The sequence below is a fragment of the Miniopterus schreibersii genome (assembly GCF_964146895.1).
Source record: "Miniopterus schreibersii genome assembly, chromosome: 12".
NCBI lineage: Eukaryota > Metazoa > Chordata > Mammalia > Chiroptera > Miniopteridae > Miniopterus > Miniopterus schreibersii.
The window spans coordinates 26,371,224-26,396,990 of NC_138112.1; the positions used below are offsets into that span (position 1 = coordinate 26,371,224).

A 25,767-nucleotide genomic window follows, 5' to 3' on the forward strand; every position below is an offset into this window, starting at 1 on the left:
GCATTTTCCCATTTTTGAAATCTCAGATGAATGGAAATGAAGAGAATATGGGACATTAAACAGCTTGAAGAACTTAATGAGACATAAAGAAGCTGATCAATAAAAATATAATGAAGAAATTGAAATGCATTCTTCCTGACATGTTATAGTCACTCAACAAACACATTTTTCCTCATGAGAATAAAAAACTTTTGGCATTTCTGTGGGATCATCCAGCTTTGGGTTTGGCTGGTCTGGCAGATATCCTGGAGCAGTTAAACGTGTCACTTTTAAAGGACAACATCCTTATATCTAAGAATGGCTTATCCATGGAGGATATTAGTCATGCTTCGGTTATATTTACCAAACATGGCATTTTCCATCAGGGAACTGGGTGTAGAGCAAGTATTGCTAAATCTCAGAAAAGGAATGCACTAACCAGGCAAAACAATCTAACTCAAAGATTTATTAAAATGCAAGGGGAACATTTAATTAGTTCAATTTACAAGTGGCAACTCCACTTCACTGACAACAACAGAGCCTTGTAGAGAGGGCAGTTACTGAGCCTTATCGCTCTGGGAGGTAGAGCAAGAGTCACAACCACAGTGACCTCAAAAGGAGCAGCTCCGGTGTGAGCACAGTGACTGGCACCGCACACTTATTGCTGAATGAATCATTGAATGATTGAATAACTGAAGAGATGGGGAAGGGCGACCTAGGCAGAGGAGGAGAGCTTGGGCAGTGGGAGAGAACTGAAAACACAGATGCAATCAGTACAGCTTGCTAGAGGCCAGGCTCTACGATGGGGGAGCAATCGGGGATAAACCTCACCACCGTCTTGGATGGGTGGTGGATCCGAAGCTAAAAATTCAGCTCTAGTGCCCAGAGTCTAGTGGACAGGACACAGGGGAGTGGCCTGATGGGGGCTTTGCTTTAGAACATGCCTTGGGCAGCTGTGGGTGAGCTGGGAGGCTCAGGATCCAGTGTGGAGCCTGCTATGCTAATTTATGAGAGAGAGGGTAAGGGCCAGACTCAGGCCAGTGGCCGAGGAGCTGGAGAGAAGATGGGCGGTGCAGACACCTAAGGGATGTGTGGCCTGATTACATGTGAGATGTGGGGGAGGAAAGCGTCTCTGGGCCACAGGCTAAGTCATAACAGACATCCAGTCGTTTTCTCATTAAGTATTTCCTGTGCTAGACTGTGGGCCAGACCACGAGAGATACAGGGAAGAACAGGGTTCTGCCCCTGCTCTTAGAAGCTCAGAGTCTAGTAAGAGAGACAGACACATATAAAACAGCAGCAGTGTAACGCATGCTAGAATAGAATGGAATGGGATAGGAGAATAGATAAGAATAGAATAGGATAGGATAGGATAGGATAGGATAGAATAGAATAGAATAGAATAGAATAGAATAGAATAGAATAGAATAGAATAGAATAGAATAGAATAGAATAGAATAGAATAGAATAGAATAGAATAGAATAGAATAGGTATAAGACATCACAAGAGTTTTATTCTGGAATATGTTTGGACACAAGAAATATCCAAGCCCAAGAAAAGTTATAGGTGATAAAGGCTGTATAAAGCCACTAGGGTCATTTGTTCAATTAGTCATTTAGAAAACATTATGTGCTGAGAACCTATGTGCCAGGTACTGATCTAAGTGTGGGGACACAACAGACAAAAATCCCTGCCCACGCGAAATTACATTCTCGTGGTGGTGAAGAACAAACAAGAGAAGTAAATACAGTGCAGAATATGTGACCTGTGATTAGTACTAAGCAGAGACAGCAAAGCAGGGAGGGGAAGCGAGAGCCCCGAGGCAGGGCCGGGAGGGCTGGACTTCTGGAGCCGGTGGCCAGGGAAGGTGGCCAGGGAAGGTGGCCAGGGAAGGTGGCCAGGGAAGGCCTTGGGAGAAACAGAGACCCGCCAGCTAGGCTGAGCCACTGCTCTCACTGCTGCTTCCCCAGCTCCAGCCCCTCGCTGTTTCTTTCGTTTTCCGAGGTTCTCCTCGCCTGCTCCAGGGCAGGCACTTCAGCCTTGATTCACGGGACTGGAGCTCACCCTCTGAAAGCTGCCCAGGCTCTCTGCGGGAGGGGGAGCCTTCGTCCCCCGAGGCTGGAGGAGGGCAGGGTAAACCGAGGCTGAGCGCGCTCGCTCCACATGCACATGCCAATGCCCCCTCCAGAGCCACGCGTGCACTCTCTGCCTCAGGAAACACCAGGCTGGACAGCTGGGGACGACCCTGCGCCTCCCTGAGCCCACGTTTCCATGGCCCTTAGAAGTGGACCGCCCCAGGCAGGGTGTAGGCCTCGGTCCTTGCACTTCCCGGTGGCAGAGCTGCCCCAGGGCTCCACCAGGTCCCGGCGGGCACAGGCCGACAGGGAGCACTCAGAGGCACGGCTGAGGCCCTGCTTGGAGGACTCAGCAATCCCTCCCAGTCTCCTGCCCTCCACCCGCCTTGACCACTGTCCCCAGAGGGACATTTCTCAGCGCAGCCTAAAACACCACCTGCTCCTGCCCCGCCCTTTGCCCTCCCCCTCCCTCCCCTACCTGGCTTCAGACTTTTTCCTCTTGGCTTCTGCGAGGCCGCACTTTCCTGGTTTTCCTCTGACCTCCTTGGCGGCTGCTTCTTAGCCTCTTTGCTGCCTCCTCTCCTTCTTCTTCTATGAACCCCACCTGTAAGGTTGGAGGACCAGGCCCTAGCCAGTTTGGCTCAGGGGTTAGAGCAGCGGCCCTTGGACCAAAGGGTGCCGGGTTCGATTCCAGCCTAAGGGCACGTACCTTGGTTGCAGGTTCAGCCCCGGTCTGGGCGTGTGCAGGAGGCAACCGATTAAAATACCCTCCAGTGAGGATTAAAAAAATAATAATAAATGAAGTTGGAGGGCCAGGATCCTGTCCTCTGCCCTCTCCCCTCTCCCCTCAAGCCTCTTCTCCTCATTCCCTCCCAAGTGAGGCTGTCTCACTCTGTGGTTTTAAGTGCCACCTACGCGCTGACCCAAGACCTTTCAACTGAGCTTTACAATCAGAGATCCTCACTGTACAATCGGGTGTTCACTTCACTTCTCTGCCTCGGTGTCTATTAGACATTTCAACCCAAACTTTCTTGACTTTTCTTAATTTTTATTTATCTATAAATTTTGGGGGGAGAGAAACATCGATTTGTTGTCCCACTTATTTATGCATTCACTGGTTGATCCCTGTGTGTGCCCTGAGGATGGAAGCTGAAATCTTGCTGCATCGGGATGATGCTCTAACCAACAGAGCTACCCGGCCAGGGCTTGTTCACCTTTCATTCTCGACAGTCATCCTTCCCATCTCAGCAATTGGCATCTGGAATCTACCTGGATGCTCAGGCCCCAAACCTTTTCTTTTTAAAAAAATTGAGATATAATTTACATATTAGTTTCAGGTGTACAATTTAATGATTGGATATTTGTATATATTGCAAAATGATCACAAGTCTTGTTAACACTTGTCACCATATAGTTACACATTTTTTCTCATGGTGAGAACTTTTAAGATCTTAGCAACTTCTAAATATACAGTATTAACTATAGTCACCATACTCTGCATTACATCCCCATGACTTATTTTATGTATTTATAACTTGTAAACCCCGTCACCTATTTCAATTCTTGAACAGACCAAATTTGATCCCGCCAGGGGCTCTTGCATGCCAGCTCCCTCTGCCTGGGCCATTTCCCCTCAATGGACAACTCAGTCAGGTGTAGCAAGCCTGCGAGCCTCCAGTGGGTAATGCTAGCGTGAAAGAGAATGGCCGGGCTAGGGGTATTTCGCTGGTTTACCACTGGAGAGGGCTGTCTACCAGATAACGGTGCCCCAACAGCAGGAGGCAGAGGGTTACATCACCCGAGGTCAGAGCTAAAGAGAATGGAAGAGCTAGCATTATGTGAGCGGTAGTAACCGCTGAGGGACGCAGATGTTTGCCCTGTCTCCCTCGGGAAAGAGAGAATCTTTGAATCAAATAGGAGGGTTTTATGTTTTAAATTAATAGACATTGAGATTTATTCCCCAAAAGGAACCAGGCAGCTATGGAATCAGTCCGCCCCAATTCCAAGGCCATCATCTTCTCACACCAGTCTGCTGACCTAGCTCCCAGCCTTGTCTATTTCCTTCTCTGGGAAACAGTGAACGAAAAACAGATGTATTGTTCATATGCTAGAAATGGTTGTGTTTACCACCAATGTACTGGAGACCTCACCCCGTGAAAACGAATTGTTAAATTTCCTTCCCCTGTCAGAGGCCCTCAGAATGCTGATCCAGGTGACAAAGGCATGCAGTAGGAACCACAATAAAAGCCTAGAGATGCGACAGATAGTTAGCAGCAGCCCTGCCACCGTTCCTGGGTCAACAGGGATGACAGTCAGACCACATTCCTTCAGTGCCTTGAAGGGTTTACCAATTAAGGCAACCAGATATGCTGGGTTTCCCGGGATATACCTGGTGCACACCTGCTGGCCCAGCCTCTTTAGTGATAGAATCCCCTTTCAATCCGTCTCTAAAGAATTGCATACTAGGTGATAAATGAAATGGCCACTCTACCAAGTATCCATAGAAATCAATTGATGGAGGCAACTTCAAGACATCCTTGAGCTGGTTCATGACAGACTAAGAAAAGGGCAGGTATGAACAGTGAAACTCAGACAAAGCAAGGAGGAAAGTGCCGGGACTGTCCGCGAGGCTCCCTAGCCCCGAGCTGTGACCTGCCCTCAGAGTGGAGGTGCTGAGCCCTGCGGTGAGAACTCTTCTGGACACACTGGGTGGCTGTCACTCACCTTCAGTTAGCAGACAGACTAGAGTCATTATTCCAGTGCAGGCTTGTCATCTCAAAAGTTCTGAACCAAAGACCCCTGTAGGTGTTAGCGAGAGGCCACTGCCTTAAAGACTGACCCAGGTGTGGCTGGGGGCTTGCCCTCCACGGGGCAGGCAGGTGAGTCATGCACAGTGACCAGCATGATCTCTGTGTCTGCACTTACTCTCCAGGTTTGGTTTTGTTTGTTTTTAACATCTACTTCTGGTCCCAAAAAGGTAATGAAAGAATATACATACAACTCTGCCTTGGACTGGCTCGTACCTCTTTAGGTCTCCACTCCCCCCATTTTGGGGGGAGGGGCTAGCTCCTTTATAAAATTCCAAATTTCAAATAAAGTATATGGAAAAAATGTGTCCCCAATTCTGCCACAACCTTCTGATACGCCGCAGCGGATGAATTTCAGGTTTCTTCTCTGCCGTTTTGTCTGAATATTTTCAAATCTGGATAAGGGGTTCTGGTTAAAACCAAAGGCACCAACACCTGACCGCACTTGGGCTCCCGAGACTTTGTGCATTACCACCTGGACGGAAAGGCTGTTACAGCGATCCCCCAAATGCATGTATTAGAACACTAAATTGCTCATAAGTATTACAGGAGAAAACAAGGGTTCAGTGATCAAAGATGTTTATTGAAATGCAGGTTTTTAAACATTTACATGTCTCTTTAGTACAGGACTTCTTAGAGTTTTTAATGTGCAAACAAGCATGTGAATCCCTGATAAAGAGGGACTATTGAGGGGCATCTCCCTCTTCCGTGAGGATGGTGCCCTTTTTATTTTTGGTAGAAACTCTGGAGGGATGAGTTTTAAGGCACACACTTTGGAAAACATTCTACTCGTCTTACTGGGAATATATCCTTACGATCGATGTATAACTAATACATGTAAAGCACCAATTAGATAAATAATACCACGAGTCCTTTCTTCTTTTTATTTCAACTTCCATGAGACTTTCATACCATGCTTCCTTTAATTACCACTGGAAAGAAGAAGATGTTGAATGGTTCTGCAGTCCTATGAGTTAACGTTGTATAGAGCATGTGGATACAATTCTTTAGTACAGCACATCTACTTGAGAACTAAACATTGATATGATTTTGACTTTGTGCCATTGCCTACTCTTGCTGAGGGATGTTTAAACTTTGCAAAAGATCAACATGAAGAAATCAAAGTATTTATTTTTAAAAAATCAGTTCTGATTTAGGTGTTCAGTGAACATCTTTTTGCACCAAGCAAAAGCAAAAACAAAAAACAAAAAACCCCCAAATACCAGGCATAGAGATGGAGACCTCTCTTCTTCCTCAGGCTAGATTCTTGCTAGATTCCAAAGTAAACTGTACTGGAGCTCAGAAAATTCCTGGCAGCCCTGGGCCTCTTGCTATTCATAGTATTTGTTACGTGACTTGGAGAAAGTGCTATGGTTGTGCATTTCTTGAGTGCCTTATCAGGATTATCCTTCCAGAAAGCTCAAAGATACCCAAGCCAAAAGCCACCTGGGGGAGGTTTAAGCATCGGTGCTGTATTTGAATGTCCTCACAAATAGTCACAAGGCAGGCTGAAGTCACAGGGGGTGCAAGAACAGCGAACGTCTGCCTTGTAATCCATTTGTAATCCATTTAGAAAGGTGTTCAGGCTCAGAGGCAAAAAATGAAAACATAAAATATGTCAAACTCTCTTCTTTATATACTGTGATTCTCTTATTGATAAAACATTCATAAAGGCCTTTATTGGAGCGAAGACTCTGATCCACTTTGTGTTCTCCCAACTGTCATTGTTGCTACTGTACTTGATTATATGTGCCTGTAGCTTAGAGTATTCCAGTAAAACAGGCCCTTTTAAAGCTAGTGAAAAAGCCACGTTTTTTGTCTTTTCTTATAGCACCTTCCAAATGCTTTTACTATAAAATAAGTAAAGTACAAGAGAAAAGTCTCGAAATTGCCCAAGGACGCAGCTCCCTGAAAGCACCCTGAAAAATATGCGAAATAATTCTGATTAGGACTGTGCCAGGCTCCAAACAAGTCCTCATTCTGCTGTGACATCTGCCGAGCAATGCATCCATTGTTCTCTGGAATTTAATTCATTTTAAATTACTCCATCCAAATGATAAAACATGAGATGTGCTACACTCTGGGGGTAAAATGCAATGATTGTTTTTAGCGTGATGACGACCTAACGGTGCTGGGAAGCAATACCACCTACTCTCGTTTGGCCCTGATTCTTGTCTTCGGAAAAACACCTAGTTTGAGAAATGTGCGTGAAATCCTTTTAAATGGAAGGATCGGCTTAAACCATCTTGCCCACTCTGGTGTGACTGCAAACCTGGCAGAGCCATATGCAAAGTCTTTCCCAAAGTAGAGCAACAGTCTTCGGAAGAGAAGCGATTTCAAAACTGAAAACAGCCCGGGTACCCACTGTAAGATGTAATTTAATATGTGCACCAACACAGGCAACATATTATATTACTGATCAAGGACTGCTGTGCAGATGCCCCCAAACCAAAACAGGATAACTGCCTGTCTCAGAAGTACTGTGAAAGCTCCTAAGAGTTGCATGTGGTGGGGAACACTGCCATCTGGAAACATTAGTGATTAGGCATTAAAAAAACACACACAAAAATAAGATGACTCTCAGGAGAAAATACACACATATACACACACCAGAATTTATATCTCCTGTATGCCACATATTTAATATAAACCTCTGAAACAAGTTCAGGTGAAATAAAAATCAAAGTTCCCAAAAAGTGAAAGATTAACTTAATCACTAAGGAGTCCCTATTGCCCCAAACATCAGTACGCTTTTTATCTCTATGCAAAAGTATGTCTTCAAACTGTTTAAATGATACGATAGGATACACAAACCAATTTCCAAATAACGATGCCAATCATCTTGCAATTAAAAAAAATGTAAAAGATATTGACCCATTACGCACACGCACGCACGCACACACACACACGCACACGCCAATGACACAACGTGGCCTCTCCTAACATAAGTACGTGAAGACCTTTAAGCGCCGCAGGAAGGGTTCCTGTGTCACCCTTCCCTACAATCCAGGTAGTTTCCTTTAATCCAATAGCAAATCTGGGCGTACTTGAGCGGGGTGATTCTAACAGCCACGTTAAAATCCTGCGGAGAGCCGTTCATGTCCACCCACTGGTGCCCTGAAAAGATGCCAATGATCTTTCGCTCCCACTTCTGCTGTGGCCTCTTCCACATCCTCACGTAGACCCCCGAGCCGCTGGCCCCCGGCTGGGCGTCGCACTGCTGGTAGAGCAGGTCATAGGTCTCATCTTTGACGTCACAGAAGCGGTACACCAAATTGCCCAGGCGATCGTTGTCGTAACCCGAGAAGTGGATCCTGCCCCCCGGCAGCTGCTTGGCGGGGGGGCTCACCCCGATCTTCATGAACTTCCTCTTGTGGAGCTTTTTGAGCTCCAGGAGGGCGTAGTCATAATCCATGCCGATGTCGTTGGCGTTGCCCTTGATCCAACCTTTGGGCACGTGGGTGCGTTTCACTCGGATCCACTGAAATTTCATCTTCTCGGGCACGGCCGCGCTGGAGTGGTTGGCCCCCCGACCGGCATCTTTAAACTTGGGCCTCAGGAAGCCCACCCGAAGTTTCTGGGTCCCCTTCACGTAGGTCTTGCCGTCGTGTATGCAGTGGGCGGCCGTGAGCACGTGCTTCTCCGACACCAGGGTGCCCGTGCAGCCCGTCGACAGCTTCACCGACGTGGAGAAGGGGTAGTTGAGCAGGAAGTCCTTCCCGAAGATGCTGAACCTGCTGTCGTAGCCGTAGATCTGCCGCCGCCTCCGAGGCTTGCCCGGGGACTCGCCCCCGCCCCCGCTGAGGACGTAGATGCCCACCTGGGTCTCTGTGCGGCTGCCGTTGGCATAGAGCGTCTCGTAAGACAGGTACTGCCTGGCCTCTTGGTACGTGGGCAGCGGGGTGCCCTTGTGACACTGGGGTCCGCACGAGGAGGACACTTCCAGCTTAGCTTCGGCCCCAAAGTCCGGCTTGGCCAGGTGGAGAGTGGCCTGGGGCAAGACGACCGGGAGGCGGTAAGCAGGCCAGGTGGGCTTCCAGTGGGCACCCGAGGGGCTGGCCTGCCCCGCAGCACGGAGCAGGAGGAGCGCGAGGAGGAAGAGGAGCCCCGGGACCCCCGCCATGCTGAGCACCTCTCTCTGTGGGAACAAAGACAAGCGGGTCAGGAGGGCACGGGGCCGGGCGCCGGCAGGGCTCGCTCATCTACTGCAGAAGCATGCCTGCCATTGTTCCTAAGTCCACCAACCCTGCTCAGGAATTGAGGTGCGGAGAGAAATCCCTAGATAACTGTCTCGCTTACAACGCAAGGGCTTGACCTTGGGACATTCCAGTGGCCGGGTGCCCCAAATGCTCATCCCCTTCTGTTTAAGGTGCCCCTCCTGACAGCCCACGGCAGGGCAGCGTGCGCAGGGTCCTCAATCCCCATGTGAACGGACGGGCCAGCCGCCATTTCCCGGTAATTTTGAGCCTTCTTTGGGCTTCATACTAAACCTTCATCTTCCCCTACCTCCCTCGCCCCCCCCCCCCGCCTTTGTTTCCTTCTTTCCTCTCATTCTCATTAAAGCAGGAACTTGGAGCATCTACAGAGCAACTTGCTCACACAGAGGGCAAATTGAAGTCACTCAACCTACTGAGGGACGAGGCCTCAGGAGGGATGGCTCCACAGGGTCACAGGTCCTGGGGCTCCCATCGCCTCTAAATGCTGGGCGCGTTTAGAAGGATATAATTTTTTTTTGGCTTTGAATTTAGAACAACCTTAACCATTATAAATTTAGTGTCAGAGTCGTCAGGCCTCTAACACGCAAAATATTCCTTCTTCCTTTGTGTTCGGTCTTACACTACCAGGGCCCTTGCCAAAGGTTGAGCACGTTACGACTGTTCCTGCTGGTTACTTTTTCAGGTCTTTGTAGCTGTGGCCCCAGCTAGTCTACATGCCTTGAATTGGGGCCTATGCTAGCACTCAACACAGATTTACTGCACGAGTGCTTGTATTAGTGGAAGAGTGAGTGAATGATTGGTGTGGCCCCAAGCCCCCTTTTTTGAATGATGCACACCGAGTGCTAATGACCGAGATGTACGAGGGGGATGCGGCAGCTCAGAGAAAGGGCATGAAGGCAGCTGTGGGAGGGAGAGCAGGGGAGGCGTTCCGGAGGAGGTGATGCTTGAGGCGGGTGTTGAAGCTGAATAGAAGTTGGAAAACATAAGACAAAGTGCAGAGGACTCCTAGAGGAAACAGCAGTCTACGAGGGCCGGGGACCTGCGACAGTGCAAATCATGCCGGGGATTATGCTGAGCTTAGCGAGGGTGGATCAGAGAAAGAGGTGGAGGCCACAGCCAAAAGCTGGATTATGAAGGGCCGTGTACACGTGATAAAAGAGTTTGGGTTTTATCCTGATAGGTACGTTAAAGATGGAGATCAAATCACCCCACAGGAAAAACAACAACAAAAAAGAACGTGGGAAGCAGTACTTTTCGCAGATGTCCAAGCATCGGTCGGCTCCGACCGGCTCGGAAGCTTCTGTTCCAGCGAAGCCGACTTAGCAGGTGGGGTGATTCATTCACACGCAAGCGTCCCGAAACTAGGACTAGCAGGGTTAGGTCTCAAGAGGGCAGCGGGATGCAGCAGGAGTCAGGAAGAAACTGCTTCACTGTTCTCACCCTCTCCCTCTTGGAGACTACAGATCCGTTGGCAACTTTGGGGTGCCTTTTGCTTTCTTTTACATAAAACTGAAAAATCCCATTGAGCTGATCTAGTCCAGCCGAGCATGCCAGTCCCTACCCCCGATATCCACACGCTCTATTTCTAAAATATGTGGGTGTCCCCCCACCTCTGGGATCTTTTTGCTCGTCTCTTTCTCTTTGACTCTACTTCTGTTGGGGAGAACAGATATGGGAAAAGAAAGGAACGAGGTCCTGGAAAAGCGAATTCCTTGGGACTTCCTGATTCCTTGGAAATGCTTCTCTCGTTTTTCCAAATAGGAAGGATCTCTGGGCCCTTTTGTGGGAAGGAAACACATCGAATTATTTCTGTAAATTCTTTAAATCATGGGGTGCATGTACACACACGTTGGAGGGTACCATCAAGATTGCACGTTCTGCCCGGCCGGGCGTGGCTCAGCGGTTGAGCATCGACCTAGGATCCAGGAGATCGGGGTTCGACTCCTGGTCAGGGCACATGCCCGGGTTGCGGGCTAGGCCGCCGATCAATGACTCTCTCATCATTGATGTTTCTATCTCTCTCCCCCTCCTTTCCTCTCTCTGAAATCAATAAAGACATGTTTAAAAAAAAAAAAAGATTGCACATTCTAAGTGGACAAGGGAGGAGATGCTAAGGCCAGGACAGGCCAGCTTTACGAGTGGGGTCGGTGTGGTGAGGACAACCCTTTAGGAGACTTAGGGGGATGGCTCTGTATCTGATTATTCCCATCCCCTGGGGGAGGACCCAGCTCTTGGGCATATCTAGGAACTGGACAGCCTTTTCTCTATGTAAGTTGCTGTCTAGGCGACTAAATACCCCCACACCAGAATCCCTGCCAAGTGTGCAATGTACTAGGAGGAATCATGTATCTCCCAGGGGGCTGCATCTTGGGCCCCAAGACACCGCCCCCTCCTTCCCTTGATTAATGTGGAGAACGTTCATGCCTGCTAACGCTGAGCAGCAAACGTGGTAGGCCAAGTTTTACTTCAGCTTATCTTAAGAAAGAAAACACACAATCCAGACAGAGATGCAAGCTGCCAAGTATTCCTGTTTTCGAAATATGATTTTTAGGGGAGAGAGGGGAGGAGATGAGATAGTATTATACTGTGTATTATCGTAAGTTGTAGATAATATTTTCAATGTGCATGATGAACGTAACAGTTAAATTATGCCCATATCATTATCTAGATCGTGCATCTTCAAACCCCAACCCTGAAATTTGTATATTAACTGGATCCTGGTAATAGTTTGAATGATCTGCTGCAGCAGAATCGCTCCAGCGGCCCCTGTCTTTAGCTTCATCCATTTGTCCAAACACTAAAACAGTCCTTTGGCAAGGGTGTCAGGGAAGAGCATAGCAGGAAAGAGTCTGAAACTAGGATCCACTAGGAACCTTGCATTAATGAATTAACCCCCCTCAGGGAATATTAACTCTAATTTCATTTTTCCAAGTGCTTTGCCTACAGTAAACCCATTTAAAAAATACTTTCGACCTGGCTGATGTGGCTCATTTGGTTGGGCGTCAGCCGGCCCGTGTACCAGAAGATCATCAGTTAGATTCCTAGTCAGGGCACCTGCCCGGCTTGTGAGCTGGACCAGTGAGGGGCGTGCAGGAGGCAGCCAATCGAGGTGTCGCTCTCACATTGATGTTTCTCTCTCACCCTCTTCCCTCCCCCTCTCTAAAAATCAATAAAAAAATCTCTTTATGAAAACTTTCAAAGATCTTGAAGCATGACAAATGCCACCACGCATACCTCTTTTTGTTGTTGGTTTTTTAATATCTGTCTTTCAAAAAGAAACACTGTTTTTAGAAGGCAGCTCATGAGAGTGAGTGGGTATGGAGAAAGGGGAACAAGTCTTTTCCTGGGTATGAGCGCTGGGCAGTCAGCTGGGCCCTCTCACTAGCCACAGCTTCACTCCAGCCTCTCAACACAGAGGACAGAATTTGTTCTTCAGCGAAATGATGGATGGCGATGCCAAGAACCTCTAGGATCACTTACAAGTCACACAGTGCTGCTAGAGAATGCCAAAGGGTCTACCACAGAATATTACTAGAATATTACTGTTCTAGACAGAGTATTAGATACTATTGCTAATTCAGAGTCCTTACAACTTAAACTCTGGTCAGTTAGCTAGTTAAGAAGTCAGCCATCTACAAGAACAGAACTGCTCAACTACAGGGCAGGGTGAAGGTCTAATCCCTTAGAAATAAACTCTTCAAATACCTTGAAACAACAGTAATTCTATTAGTATGAAACATTGCTTGCAAGTTTCCTGGATGATTACTTAAATCTATTCATTAACTTGTGGGGTACAACTTTGTTCTGACATTTTCTATCTTGCTTAAAGTTTCTATGTAACTCTGAAAGCTATAAAACTGCATTTTAAAAAACTTTAATTGAGATTTAGAAATTAATGCCAGTCAAATTATTCCAAACGAATTCATTTTTTTAAAAAAAATTTCTGATCAGAAATTGGGAAATAAAGTTGTGTGTTCTCAGGTCTCTAGATGAGTTTAAACTGACATCATATTTAAAGTTACAGCTTCATAAATTGCTCACTCCTTTACCTAATGTGTGTTTAGGGTACCTAATGTGTGGTTTAAAAATTGTTATGAATACTAGGTAATCTCTTTATTCTTTTCAGCTCTGGTCTTTTCAGGTCCAGGAGTCTCTAATTTTATCATTTTCCAGGGTCACAAAAATCCAGGAGACCCTACTGTAGTTTACAGACAGCATCTGTGCTGTCTTTTACTGCTCAGGCAGGAGCTTTCACTCATGAAATTATGGAGGGTGGAGGCCTTGGGGAAAAGAAAAAGGAAATGTTCCCTTGTTAATCTCTTGCTTATCTGGGTGACAAGATTTCCCTGATCAGTCCATCAAAGGAAACAAAGGCCTCCAGCAGAGGGCAGCTTCCAAGAATGGACTGGAGGATCCTGGGTGTGAATGCTCTCAGGAAAGTGGGAGAGGGAGCTGGCTCTACTGCTTGCTCCCTAAGGCCTTTCCTGAGGCACTTACACCTCCCTTGACCCCTTCCCCATTAATAACATACCTAGGGATAACTGTGATGCTTTAAAATCAGGTTGGTGGCTCTGCATTCATTTCTCAACTCAACTGATTATAGAATAATTCCCCAGGAGACAAATAGTTGTTTCCATTTTTATAAACTCCAGGTAAGCCTGTGACATGCCCATTTAAGTTATTTAAATAGAAACACTGTAGAATGTAAACAGAGGTAATAAAAACATTCATAAGCTCACAACTGGAAAGGTAACTAAATGGGTTACATAACTTTAAATTCTCTCTTTACAAATGAATCACTGTATCCTTATAGAACTGTCTGGAAAACTCACACCTTGAAAAAGGAATGAAGATTTCCAAGTCTTATCTGATAATATCTAAATCTGGATGAAGAAAATTCAGGTCTACATCATTTCATTTTTAGGAAGAAGCCTTTACAGGGTAAGAATTCCTCATATACATATTTATCTTTTAAAGTTCTCATGTATCCTTTTCATGTATCACTTCACCTAAATGGCAAAGCAGAGTGGAAAATTAAGGTAGACAAATATTTTTTTAGCCTGCTTAGTAATATGGAAACTGTATTGCTTTTCCAACTCTGTATACTGACTCACAAGAGAATTACACATTCTGTTCCATGCTCCATCATTCACTATGAGCCACCGCCGGTCTATACACTGTCTAAACACATGCATACCTTACGAAGACGCTGCCACTTCATAAACCCACCACTAACCTTACGATGAAGGAACAACGTACATTATTAAGATGAACAAACAACACTCATCTGCTTGGAGACTGGGCACCAAGACTGCTCTCTTCTAGTTCCGCACCTTAGACTTCAAAACTGCAACAACACAGGTCTCCTCAAGAGGGCAAGTCAACTCCTATCCAAGAAAGTGCTGGGAGGGAAAATCTAATCCCGGGGACAATAGATATAAACTATTGCACAACGTATGAACTCCAGTGACCACTGTACATAGATAGTCATGACAGAAACAAACAGTGGGAAAGTTTGTGAAGATAAAAGTTTTGGACACCAGTTGGAAGGATGACAAAGGGTTTTCCATGGAATCTGTGGCCAGGGATACTGAACAGTGAAACCATGCTAAATCCTAAAGCAAATACCCCCAAATGAACAAAGCTCTGTAGCCAGACCTGATCACATAATGGTTTAAGAATCACAGCCTTATACAGGAAAGAAATGGAGGGCATTTACGAGTGCAGCCACCCTAAATAATCTCGTGGTCAAATGAAGCTTAACTTTTGTATCAGATTTTGGGCAAAATGAACTACTCCAGTGACCTGGGACAAACCTGGCAGCAGAACAAGAACAGAGTGTATAAAACTGTCAATGGTGAATCCATGAGAAACAAATTCCCCAGAGTCAGTGGGAGTTACGCATGAATAACGCCCGGTGAATTGAATCCTAAGGGATCTATGAGAAGAAACGTGCAGGAGAACCTGAGACTCTTAAACACGGCGGAGTGGGGCCAGCAACGTTCTCAGATCCACTAATGGGTACTTTGGCATTTATGCTACAGACAGAAAAATGCACCCACCATTCACCATCTACCTGAATAAGTTGTCATTGTTATAGAATGAGATCCATATTAGTTACCTTGGAAAAATGCTTCCTTTCCAGTTCAGACACAGGAAAGGGTGAAAAATTATCTCTTGACTTGATATGAGACAAATGCAAGCGAAACAATGTATTCAAATGCAGATGGTGTGCACAGGATCACACACACTTTCACAAGTAAACATAATGGCTTTCTGTGGCATTTCCTAAGTTCCTTCTCCCCACTCCACCTCCTCTGCATTCCTGTCTAACAGACTTCTTGAGAGACAGGAGGATAGGTCTATTTTAAATGCTCTTATGCACAAATAGGATCCTGAAACAAGTGCAATAAATATCCTGATAGTAATCTGTCGTTCGGCTTTTGGCCACAGCTGACTGCGAACTATAAATTTAACTCCTTTCCACACCACCACGCGAAACACGATTCTCACACTGGCCTATCTGATCCTAAAAGGTGCCCGGGGACCCCTCAAGTTCAATTTCAGAAGCTGAGAGAAGTCAGCCTCAGGCCAGCACTAACCGGGAGCTTTCCACCCCCGACGGGGCTGTTTCTGAAGTCTCATGGGTGTCGCCCCAAGGGCAATAAACCAACAGTATTTTATCAGCTGTTTTTTCAGGAAAGCAAACCGAATTTGCACTCAGACGGGAGCGGCGGTTTTCCCTCACCTACACAGCTCTTCTCTCTCCTCTCTTAAAACACTTAAAAAACTTTTTGCAAACTTTTATTTATAAGCTAACTAGTGATGGATGCCCGCAGGCTTAAAAGTATTTGCTGTCAGCCACCGCTGATAGTTCACGGACACTGGTCTCCCGGGGAAGCACGCAGCCCTCACTTTAGGCTCCGGGGAGAGAGCCTCTGTCCCAGCCCGTGTTTACCGAACTTCCCCCGCTCGCTAAGGTGTGTTCACAGTCACGTGCCCACAGTTAAAAATTAATGTTCAGATCTTGTGGGACCACAAACGCCACACTGGAGGAAAACAGGTGGTGGCTGTGTGTCTGTGTGTGGGGGGGGGTTGCCACCGTCCGGCCAGGGGAGCTCGCCCACCGCGGGTCTCCGCTACCCCCGCATCCAGGACCGCAGTTTCTTCAAAGCGTCTTTCTCCACCCACGTCCCGGGTGACAGCGCGTGAACCCAGGTGCCCTGCGGCGCGGGAGGCCCCGCGGAGCCCCTTCAGGCCGCGGGTCCCAGCGCTGGAGCCCGAGGGCGGCCAGAGCCTCTTCCCCGGGGCGCCCCGCAGCCTCCCGCCCCCGCGAGCACCCGCCCTTTGTCCCGCGCCGCCCGCGCCCCGGGGGCGCCCCAGCCGCGCCCGCACTCACCCGCGCCGAGCCGCCCGCCGCGGCCGGGTCCGCTGCGCCGCTCAGACAGGTGTGGGCGCCGGGAGGGCGCGCTCGGCTCCCATGCCTGCCCCGCGGCTGACCGAGTGCGCGCGGGCGGGCGGGCGAGCGGGGCCGGCGGCGGGCGGGTCCGCCCCCCGCGCCTCGCGCGGCCCGCGCGCCCCGCCCCCGCCCTCGGGACGCCGCGCGCCCGCCACCCGCCCCACCCGCACCCGCCCGCGCCCCCTCCCCTCGCCGCCCGACTCCGGCCCGGGCTGGGCCGCGCGGCTCCGCGCAGGTGGGTCCCCGCCTCCGGGCGCCGCTCGGCGCGGGTTCTCGCGGGGGGCGAGCCCTGCCCGGCACCCGCGCGCCTCCGGCCCGACCGCTCCGCGCACCGCCGGGGCCGCGGGGCCGAGGCCGCTGCCTGCTCTCAAAGACAGATTACACCCGCACACACACACGCACCCCCCCCCCCCCCCAAATCGACGGACCTGGGGTCTTGGGCCACACTCGGGGCGCAAGGAAGCCACTCGGCCAATTTGCAGAACTGGCGAAAACCCCGTGCGCTCCCCACCCCACGCACACGTGGAGAGATTTTAGGTGATGACCGAGCTCCTTCCCGCTTCACCCAGGTTCTCAGGCGCCCCCAAGGACCCCACGCCCGCATTCTGGAGCCGCGACCACCCCTGCTTTCCCTGCCCCTGCCCCCCGCGCGGCGCTGGGGGCGCGGCGCGCGGGCTGGTGAACCCGGATACCTCGGCTCTCGGTCGGGGCACCAGCTGGTGGGCCTGCTTTCCAAAGTCACTACGAGGGGCCCGCAATTCGGGGTGTTCCTCTAACCAGGCGGGTGACCGTGCCACTTAAGAACCTAGGTGGCAGAGCTTCCCTGTTCGCTCGCAAATGCATCAGTTTCATTTAAATGACCATTTACTGAGCGCCTTCTGTGAACCAGTTTTCCTACAGGCCGTCCTGGCAAGGAGGTGCGGATACCACTATTTTACAGACGAGGAACCCCGGGGGTTCACAGAGGGTTAATGACGCGCCCCAAAGCGCGGAGGCCACATTTTTTTTTCTATCAAGTCTCTTAGCCTTTCTTTTCTCCCATCAGAGCCTGCTCTCAAAAAAACGAGGGCCTCCCTCCCCCTCTGCCTAATCATCTCTGTTCCCAGGTTTGACTGTCAGGCACCTTCCCTAAATCATCCGACTTTACTGCTCAGGTGTCCATCTCCCCGTTGTCCCTTCCCGCTGTGACCTGCAGGGAATAGGCAGGCGGTTTCCTGGGGAGTGTGAAGTTGCAGCTTCCTGGTGAAGCTGCCCAGGTGGCCATGCTTATAATGTCTGGCCTCCTTTTTGCTCCTTTCCTATGATTAATAATTAATAACAGTATCAGAGGATTGACCAACATGTCCACAAGTTGTCTAGGAAGAGCCTGAAAACAGTTTAGCAAGGGTTTAAAGATCCTTCTCTCTTTTTTAAAAAGCAAGATAAGCACATAAATCCAGGAACAAATCAGCAAGTACTCATACCACTTAATCTCAGTGTTTTGGCATTTTCGCACGTATTTTTCGATGTATTTTTTTTTTTGGTCCCCACCCAAGGATATTTATCCATTGCTTTTCGGAGAGCGTGGAAGGGAGAGAGAGAAGGAGAAATATCGATGTGAGACATTGATCGAGCCTGCAACCGAGGTACTGGCCCTTGGCCAGAATCGAACCCAGGACCCCTCAGTCCGAGGGCTGACATTCTAACCTGAGCCAAACCAGCCAGGACTTTTTCTATGTATTTGTTAGTAGCAGAAGTCATACTACATATATTTCCCCCCGGAGCTGTCATAACTGCATTCTCATGTTACAGCATAGTTTCTGGTCCTATTTAATGGCTTTCTGTTTTCATTGAATGCAGACATCATAGTTTAGATAGCAGCTTCCCAATTGTTGGGTACTTGGGTTTATCCCTCTGTCTTTTTTTCTTCAATTATGAGTAAGGCCATGATTTGTGAAGGCAGCTTTCCTTTGTATATACTCAGGGCGTGAAGATAATGTGCAAAAAAAACGAGGGCCTGACATACCCTTTCCAGGGGTATGTTAATGACGTAACCAAGGTGTTAATGACGTATCTAATATATTTGTGTTTGTAATCTATTTTAAATAGGAAAGCCCCAAATGCATGTTATTGTGCGGTATTTCTCAAATGTAAAGGAAACCGATATGCCTTATTCTTTTAAGGGCAAAATTTTCTTAGATCGCCTCAGTATTGTCTTACGTTTCTTTCTTTAAAAATGTTGCACGCACACACACAAAACCAGATGTAAGCTTATGTTAAAGCTTGGAGCAACTCTGGAATAAAACCAAAACAAATGTATAGATTAAATATAAAAATCTCCAAGAACATAAAATTTACATGAGACATGTTGACTCAACTGCTAGCACCATGTGGTACTGACTGCCTAGGTTGGAGTACATTCGAGTTCTGTGTGGCTCTCCACGGTCACGGTGTGTGAGGTGCCCTGTATTGACCCAATTTTCTTACCTCTTTCCTGTTCCAGCTATCACACCTCCTTTGCTCACACTCAGTGTCATTGTAGTAGAGTCTGGACTCTAATACATCATTCAGAGGTGAACTTTGTGCTGTTCCTTTGTTGTTAGCATAGGAACTGAAACAGTAACTCCTGGTGTCAAGGCACAGCACACATAGGCACTGAAATCAGGAGGCAGTACTTGGCATCATTCATTTGTTATCATAAATAGGAAAAAAATAAATTATGAATCTTCAAGGGTCTGTAGCTTCCAACTGGAGAAACACCATTAAAAGTCAAACACTTTACTTAATAGCGGAGCTGAGGGCGGGCTTGGAAGGAGGGAGAGAAAGGACAGATTTCCCAACTATGCTCGAGTTTTACTAGTTTTACTCCAATTCAACAAATATTTATTTAGCACACAACACGTAAAGCATTGTGCTAGGCTCCAAATTAAAGAGATGTCCACAGGAAGAAAGAACAGGACATAATTAAAAGGGTGCCAGTGGCATTCAATGATGGGAGTACTATTCCAAGCTCTTCCACGTATTAGCTGTGTAGCTTTTGGCTTAACCTTTCTGAGCCTCAGTTTCCTCCTCTGTAAAATGAAGACTAGCTCATAGGGTTGTTTTAAGAATTGAGTGAATTAATACACATAAAATGGTTAACACACTGCCTGACCCCAGCAAGCCCAACAATACTAGCTATTGTTGTATCTGTTATGCAACAAGAACATCCTTAGCTCTGCTTTGCTTTCGAGCACCATCTCTCAGCACACCTCAACCCACTTTTACATTCATTGCTCATTTGTCCTGGCAGTTCTAAAAAAATAACACTGCAACCAATTCGGGGAGGTAGAATCATGGAGAACAAGATAATTATTGCCTCATTCAGATGTAAGAAACTGAGACAGCGAAGGACCAAGAGCACATCCCTCCCCTATGGTCATTCCCACCGCCAGTCTCAGGACTAGTGCCCCTACCCAGACAGGAGCTCTCGCTACAGATGACCAATGGGCGCTCAGGGCTTGAACAAACACCGCTAGCTTCTGTTGTTTCCTGGAGCTGCCAGTGGTAAAATGAGAGGATACTACCTGGCTCTACGGTTGTCACTGTGATTGCCATAAGGACAACGTTGAGGACAGATGGATAGGGTACTTTGACTTCCAACAGAAACACCCTGTGTAAATAGAAAGTGTCCTTTGCTTTTCTTTTTGTGCTTGCCCACTCCCCTCCTTAAAACACAAATGCGAAAATCCTCACTGCGTCTTAAGAATTTAGTTCAACTCCATAATCATAATTCTCAAACATGCGCATAGCAACTGAGTGAAGGAGGCAGCCGATAGGTGTTTCTCTCTCTCTTTCCCTCTTCCTCTCTCAGAAAATCAATGAAAACATAATTTTAAAAATGCATTCAGGTCAAGGCTCACACAGTTACTGAGTACCAGCTTGGTATAAGGTGACTGTGCAGGCGCAAATATCCTTTATTCACCTGTAGGGATTTGTGCTATGACTATCAACAAAGCAAAACCACAGATAGGAGAAAATAAGATAAAGGCTGGAGCAGGCTATAGCTAAAGAGCATGGAAGAGGGAATCATTAATTCCCACTCTGGCCGGGGTGAAGGCTTCCAGTAGGGTGGTCGAATTTGAGCTAAAACTCAAGGTTGAAGAACTGAGAAGTGAGAGAATCAGCGAGTGAGTGAAAGGGGTAGAACTAAGATTGGGTTGTAGTAGTTATAGATTGTTTGTTGAATGCATAGTATGTGCCATGTAGTGTGCAATATACTTTTTTACAAGTTATCGTCAAGACAAACAGAAAACTAGGGCCTATGATTATCCCCATTTTGCAGATGAGGAGACTGAGGGTCAAAGTAAACAGAATACTCAGTGTTTTACAATCGTGACTTCAGCTCAGTCTCTTCCACTCTTTTACGAGGCTCTGTTTTGTGTTATATTGCCTCCCAGACCTGCCTTTTCTCACGCTTACAATAAGGAGGTTGAATCAGTTGCTGCTGCTGCAGCTCTAAACATCCTTTTGATTCTATCTTGCTTTTGTTGCCATTGGGCAATCACTTAGTTAAATGACCTCAGAGCAGGAGATGGGAATGGAAGATAACTGGAAACTCAGGGTGGCAGGGAGGTGAGAGACCCAGTGCCAACCCTAAACTGCTAAACTCAGTGTTAGTGCTTATTTTTCATGAGGCCAAAATCCATATGTAGCTTCACAATTTGTCAGTTTGTAAGTTATCAGTCAATGAGGATTATTTCTAAGGAGATAAAATTACATATTTAAAAATCACTTCCATATGGTTTCTTATTTCTATGATAATATAGATCTACTGGTTTACTTAGTAAGTAAGGGTGTTTTCAGCGCCATGTAGTGAGTGAAAAGAGAAATTAACCAAGTGGGTATCCCTACCATGGGGGCCTGGGGAGCAAAGAATGTGAATCCACTTTAGAATTCAGACTGACTTGGATTCAGTTTAGAATTCATATAGTCACTGGGTGGCCATGGGCAAGTTTTGCAACTTTCTGCACCTCACTTTTCTCATCTGTACAATGGAGCTAATTGAGGGCTGTTGTAAGGACTCCGTGAGTTAATCAGTACAAAGCACACAGCACAGGGCTCAGCACAAAATAAATTCCAAATTGGCATTACCTATTATTAATATTATTACTGCTATTACTATGAATGCTCAAGAAATGTTTTAAAATTTGTTGAATGAGTGAATCAAATTGCTATAGTACTGATGCCAAAAAGTTTAATACAAGCTTTCTAAGAAAAAGCTATCTCAGGACTTCTGTTCAACCCCAAATCTTTCTGTCATAAGTCAGGTCTATAGGCAACATAGAGTTTCTTAGTATCAAATTTAGGAAAAGTCACACATTCAAATGGGAGCCAGGGTTGTATTTTTTGTCTTCTAATCTCCACCTATAAGACTATCAGTTCCTATAGTCAATAAACATCTATTGAACCACTAATATTGTCAAGTCTATATATTTGTCAGTGTTTTAAGGGTTTTGCCCTTAAAACACTGACAAATATAATGATGGTAGCTTTAAAATATTACATGGTTAAAAAAAACACACCAAAAAAACAAAACCACAGCAAACTCCCATATTTTTTTAAAATGCTAACAAAAAGAACCACCAGAATTACAGCACTTAATTTTTTAAAAAATGTCTTTGAATTGCACTTAAAACTTTAAAAAAATTTCTGTTTTTGTTAAGTATAGATTACTTATTTTAAGTGTTTGGAAATAAAGGTAGTCAGTACACTCTGAATGTAAATAAGTGAAGGTATAATACATAACAGCTTAGTATATAAAGTAGTTGTATAGTTAAATTGTCACATGTGGTACCTTAAAAAAAACTGCACAGCAAAGAAAGCTTTACTCTAATCCTACTTAAAAGAATATACCATCTAAAATTATTAGGAAGAAAAGCAGGCTTAGGCATTAGCAATTTCCTGTATACGGTGGGAGTTATTTTAAACTGAAAAATTAGAAACATTTTGAAAGAATTGTGTTTCTCATTTTCCCTGGTCAAAATCAGAAAGTCTCCCTCCCGAGACCAGCGCTGGACTTCTCTGATGTGCTCTCATTTGTATACTGGATCTCATGGTCAAGAACAAAAGAGAAAATTAAGATTTTTTTTTGTTCCTTTAATTTAAGGAGAAGCAGCAGAGTTGCTGGCCTTGAAATAGACTTTAAAAACCTTTTGATATTCTGTTTACACTTATAAAAATTTCTACCAAAGCTCTGTAACTTAAAAAGAAATTTTTGGAACATCCATTTTGTTTTTAATTCATGTTTATATTTATCCATAAATATTGGATTCTCTTTTCTGTGTAATAAGAAGTAAGCTTTAATGCGGTTAAATATGGGGTCTGGATATTCAAATTCAACATCTTTCATGAGGTTTCTCCTTTTTCCACGGTCAACTGAAACCCTTCAGTGCTAGACATGTAAGTCTGTTCTCTGTGTTTGCAGAGAATTGTATTGAAACTATATCTTACATTGTAGTTATGTCTGTTCAACCTCAAGTGGCCCAGGGTTCTTTACGAGCAGGAACTCAGTCTTGTTATTTTTTCTCATCTTTATGGTTTTCTAGTCTTTATAGGCTTTTAAATATTTATAGTTATTGTGTGGTTTTATAATCTAGCAGAAAGCCTGGCTCATTTTAATTAGATTAAAATATCTGATCTGAAATAATTTGGCTTGCCAGCCACTAGGAGCAGGGCACATTGTATATGAAATGTTACTGCTGGGGCTTCAGTATTTTCCCAGATGTGAATCCCAATTCCTGTTTGATGCCCAGTCACCATTCTTTTCTTATGGATCATGTCAAAATAACCAATGTGATTTTTCCCTTGGCCTGTAATTACATTTCACTATTCATGCTCTGGCTCCCTGACAGCATTCTAGGCATCATCCGTCCATAACTGGTGACATTCCCACTGACTCTCTGCACAACCCTTTGGAATTTGCTCTGAATTCTGGTGCCACAGGGTCTTCTGAGTTGCTCTGCTGGGACTCCCAAGGATTGTAGAATCCTATTGGGCAATACATGGTTCCCAAATTCTGTTTCCTCCCCCATTCTGGAAGATGTTAAAAAAAAGGTAGTCAAATATGCTTATTAGCCTTTCAAATGCCCTGAGAAGTCCTGAGTAGAGTTCATTGATCTCAAAGATATCCAATTAATCTTATTTGACTGTGGGCTCTTTTTTTTTTTTTCTTCCCGACGTGGTAGTAACATTTCATAGGACAGCAGAGTTCTGCAGGACGCAGTTTGAGAGACACCATCCTTAAGCTTACTCTACTTCAGAGACCGACCCACTTCTGTCCCCGACATGTCGTTTGTGCTTTTAGTGCCTCAGTGCTTTTGCTCATATTTGAAACTCTTTCCTTCATATCCACTTGTCTCAATTCTACTCATTTTTAAAAATATATCTTTATTGATTTCAGAGAGAGGAAGAGAGAGAGAGATAGAAACATCAATGATGAGAATTGTCACTGATGGGCTGCCTCCTGCACACCCCAGAGTGGGGATGGAGCCCGCAACCCGGGCATGTGCCCTGACCAGGAATCAGACTGCGATCGCCTGGGTCCTAGGTCGACGCTCAACCGCTGAGCCACGCCCGGCCGGGTTCTACTCATTTTTTAATAGCCTAACAGTGTCTCATCCTCAACAAAGTGTTTTTGTTGGCCTTTGATTTCTCATAACACTTTCTACAATTTTTTCATGGCTCTTATAATTTTATTATATTATCGATTCACTTTTCTTCCCTCCTACTAAATACTATGGTTTTGAATCTCTGATCTGTACCTCTTTTGTTGTATGTATGGGTTGGGGGTCTTGATAGGAACACAGTTTGCCCTTGATTGGTTCAAATGAAGAGACTTTAATGAAGCGACTACTTATGGAGGTAACAAGGACAGAGAGCGTCTGGGGTCTAGCAACATGGAAAAGCCATCACTGCCGTTAGGGCACAGGTAGAAGTGGGGAGATGCTACAGAAGGCCCTGGTGGTGAGCGTGAGCATCGGGGAGGGGTTCTGCTGCCAGGAGCTGTGCACACCAGGGAGGGAGGCGGCTACTGCGAGGAACCTGGGGCCGGGGGAGGAGGGAGTGGGAAAGAAACATCCTGACCTTTTCTTCCAGCTGCTGATCTCTGGAGCATGCCAAATGGGCCCAAAAGGGAGCCTGGTTGGCCGTCTGCAAGGCTCAGCCTCCCGGGCGCAGAGCAGGGCAGTGAAGGGTGGAGAGTTGCTGGGCAGGAGGCAGATAGAAAATAGCCAGCAAACTGGGAAAACCTCTGGTTCCTCATTTGCAAAATACCCTCCTCGGAGGGTTATAGTGAGGATTAAGTTAGGAAATGCATCGGAATATTAACACGCCATATGGCGCCTGATTCTCCAATGATGTTAGCTACCCATTTTTGTGATTATTTTTATTTTTACTATAGCAACTCCATGGATAGCTACTAGTATGAAAGTTAACTGAGGAAGGTGCCGTGTGTTGGTTATTTTTTGGCCCTTACACATCCAGCACAAAACCCACTCATCACAGCCAGGCCCCAAATGGACAGCCTTTTGCAGACCGATAGGGAGCCCTTTTGGACATAGATGACAGGGAAGCTCCTTTGGTTGTTTTCAGCCAACCTGGCCTTGAAAACAGACAACAATGAGCTAAATTTGAGACTTACTGTTGCTTCTCAGTAGACTGGTTGGGCACTTCTTAGACATAGCCAGGAGCCTCTGGTTTTCCTGCACCTCGGTGGGAGGGAGAGTTACTGAAAAACAAGCCAACTCCCCCAGATTAGCACCTCACAGCCATCCCTGGGATGGCAGCGATTTCTCATAATCTGAAAATAAAGCAAGGAAGACCAGCCCAAGGGTACAGCAGGAGGGTTCGTGTCTATAGAAGCGATTTGCTTCCTGCGCTTTCAGACCAGTCACCTGTTCTATTTCAAACACAGGATCACCTGGCCCCCTCTGCCCTGGGTACACATATTAGGGAAACCACAAGAATAATCATCCATGTTCTTTTCACTTCAAAGTCTGCAGCAGGACTGGAGGGCCGGCTCTCCGCCTGATACCTACGAGGCCGACTGAGGGAAGGCCCTTTAGCAAGAGCTGTGGGGAGAGGTGGGACTTACCCACATGAAGGCAAGTGGATGTCACAGCTGGTGGCTGCAGATCCCTTCCACTTCAGCTTGTGATCCTAGAGGAAGGGCAAGTTCGGAGGGTGACAGCTCTGGGGAGCCTGTCACCCT

General features: G+C 46.4%; 1 protein-coding gene across 5 annotated transcripts; it reads right to left on the bottom strand.

Moving 5' to 3' along the window:
* Positions 1–5,424: 5,424 nt before the first annotated feature.
* Positions 5,425–25,767, bottom strand: PRSS23 (serine protease 23). 5 transcript variants are annotated; one of them, XM_081153362.1, is made up of 3 exons: positions 25,651–25,767; positions 25,198–25,258; positions 5,425–9,000 (listed from the first exon to the last, which is right to left on the bottom strand). In XM_081153362.1, the coding sequence occupies exon 3, from the start codon at positions 8,983–8,985 to the stop codon at positions 7,852–7,854; it is 1,134 nt and encodes a 377-aa protein (XP_081009488.1). In that variant the 5' UTR covers positions 8,986–9,000; positions 25,198–25,258; positions 25,651–25,767; the 3' UTR covers positions 5,425–7,851. The 5 variants fall into 5 exon arrangements, with proteins under 5 accessions (XP_081009488.1, XP_081009487.1, XP_081009485.1 ...); XM_081153361.1 differs by having other exon boundaries at positions 25,198–25,284; XM_081153359.1 differs by lacking the exon at positions 25,198–25,258 and having other exon boundaries at positions 25,651–25,721.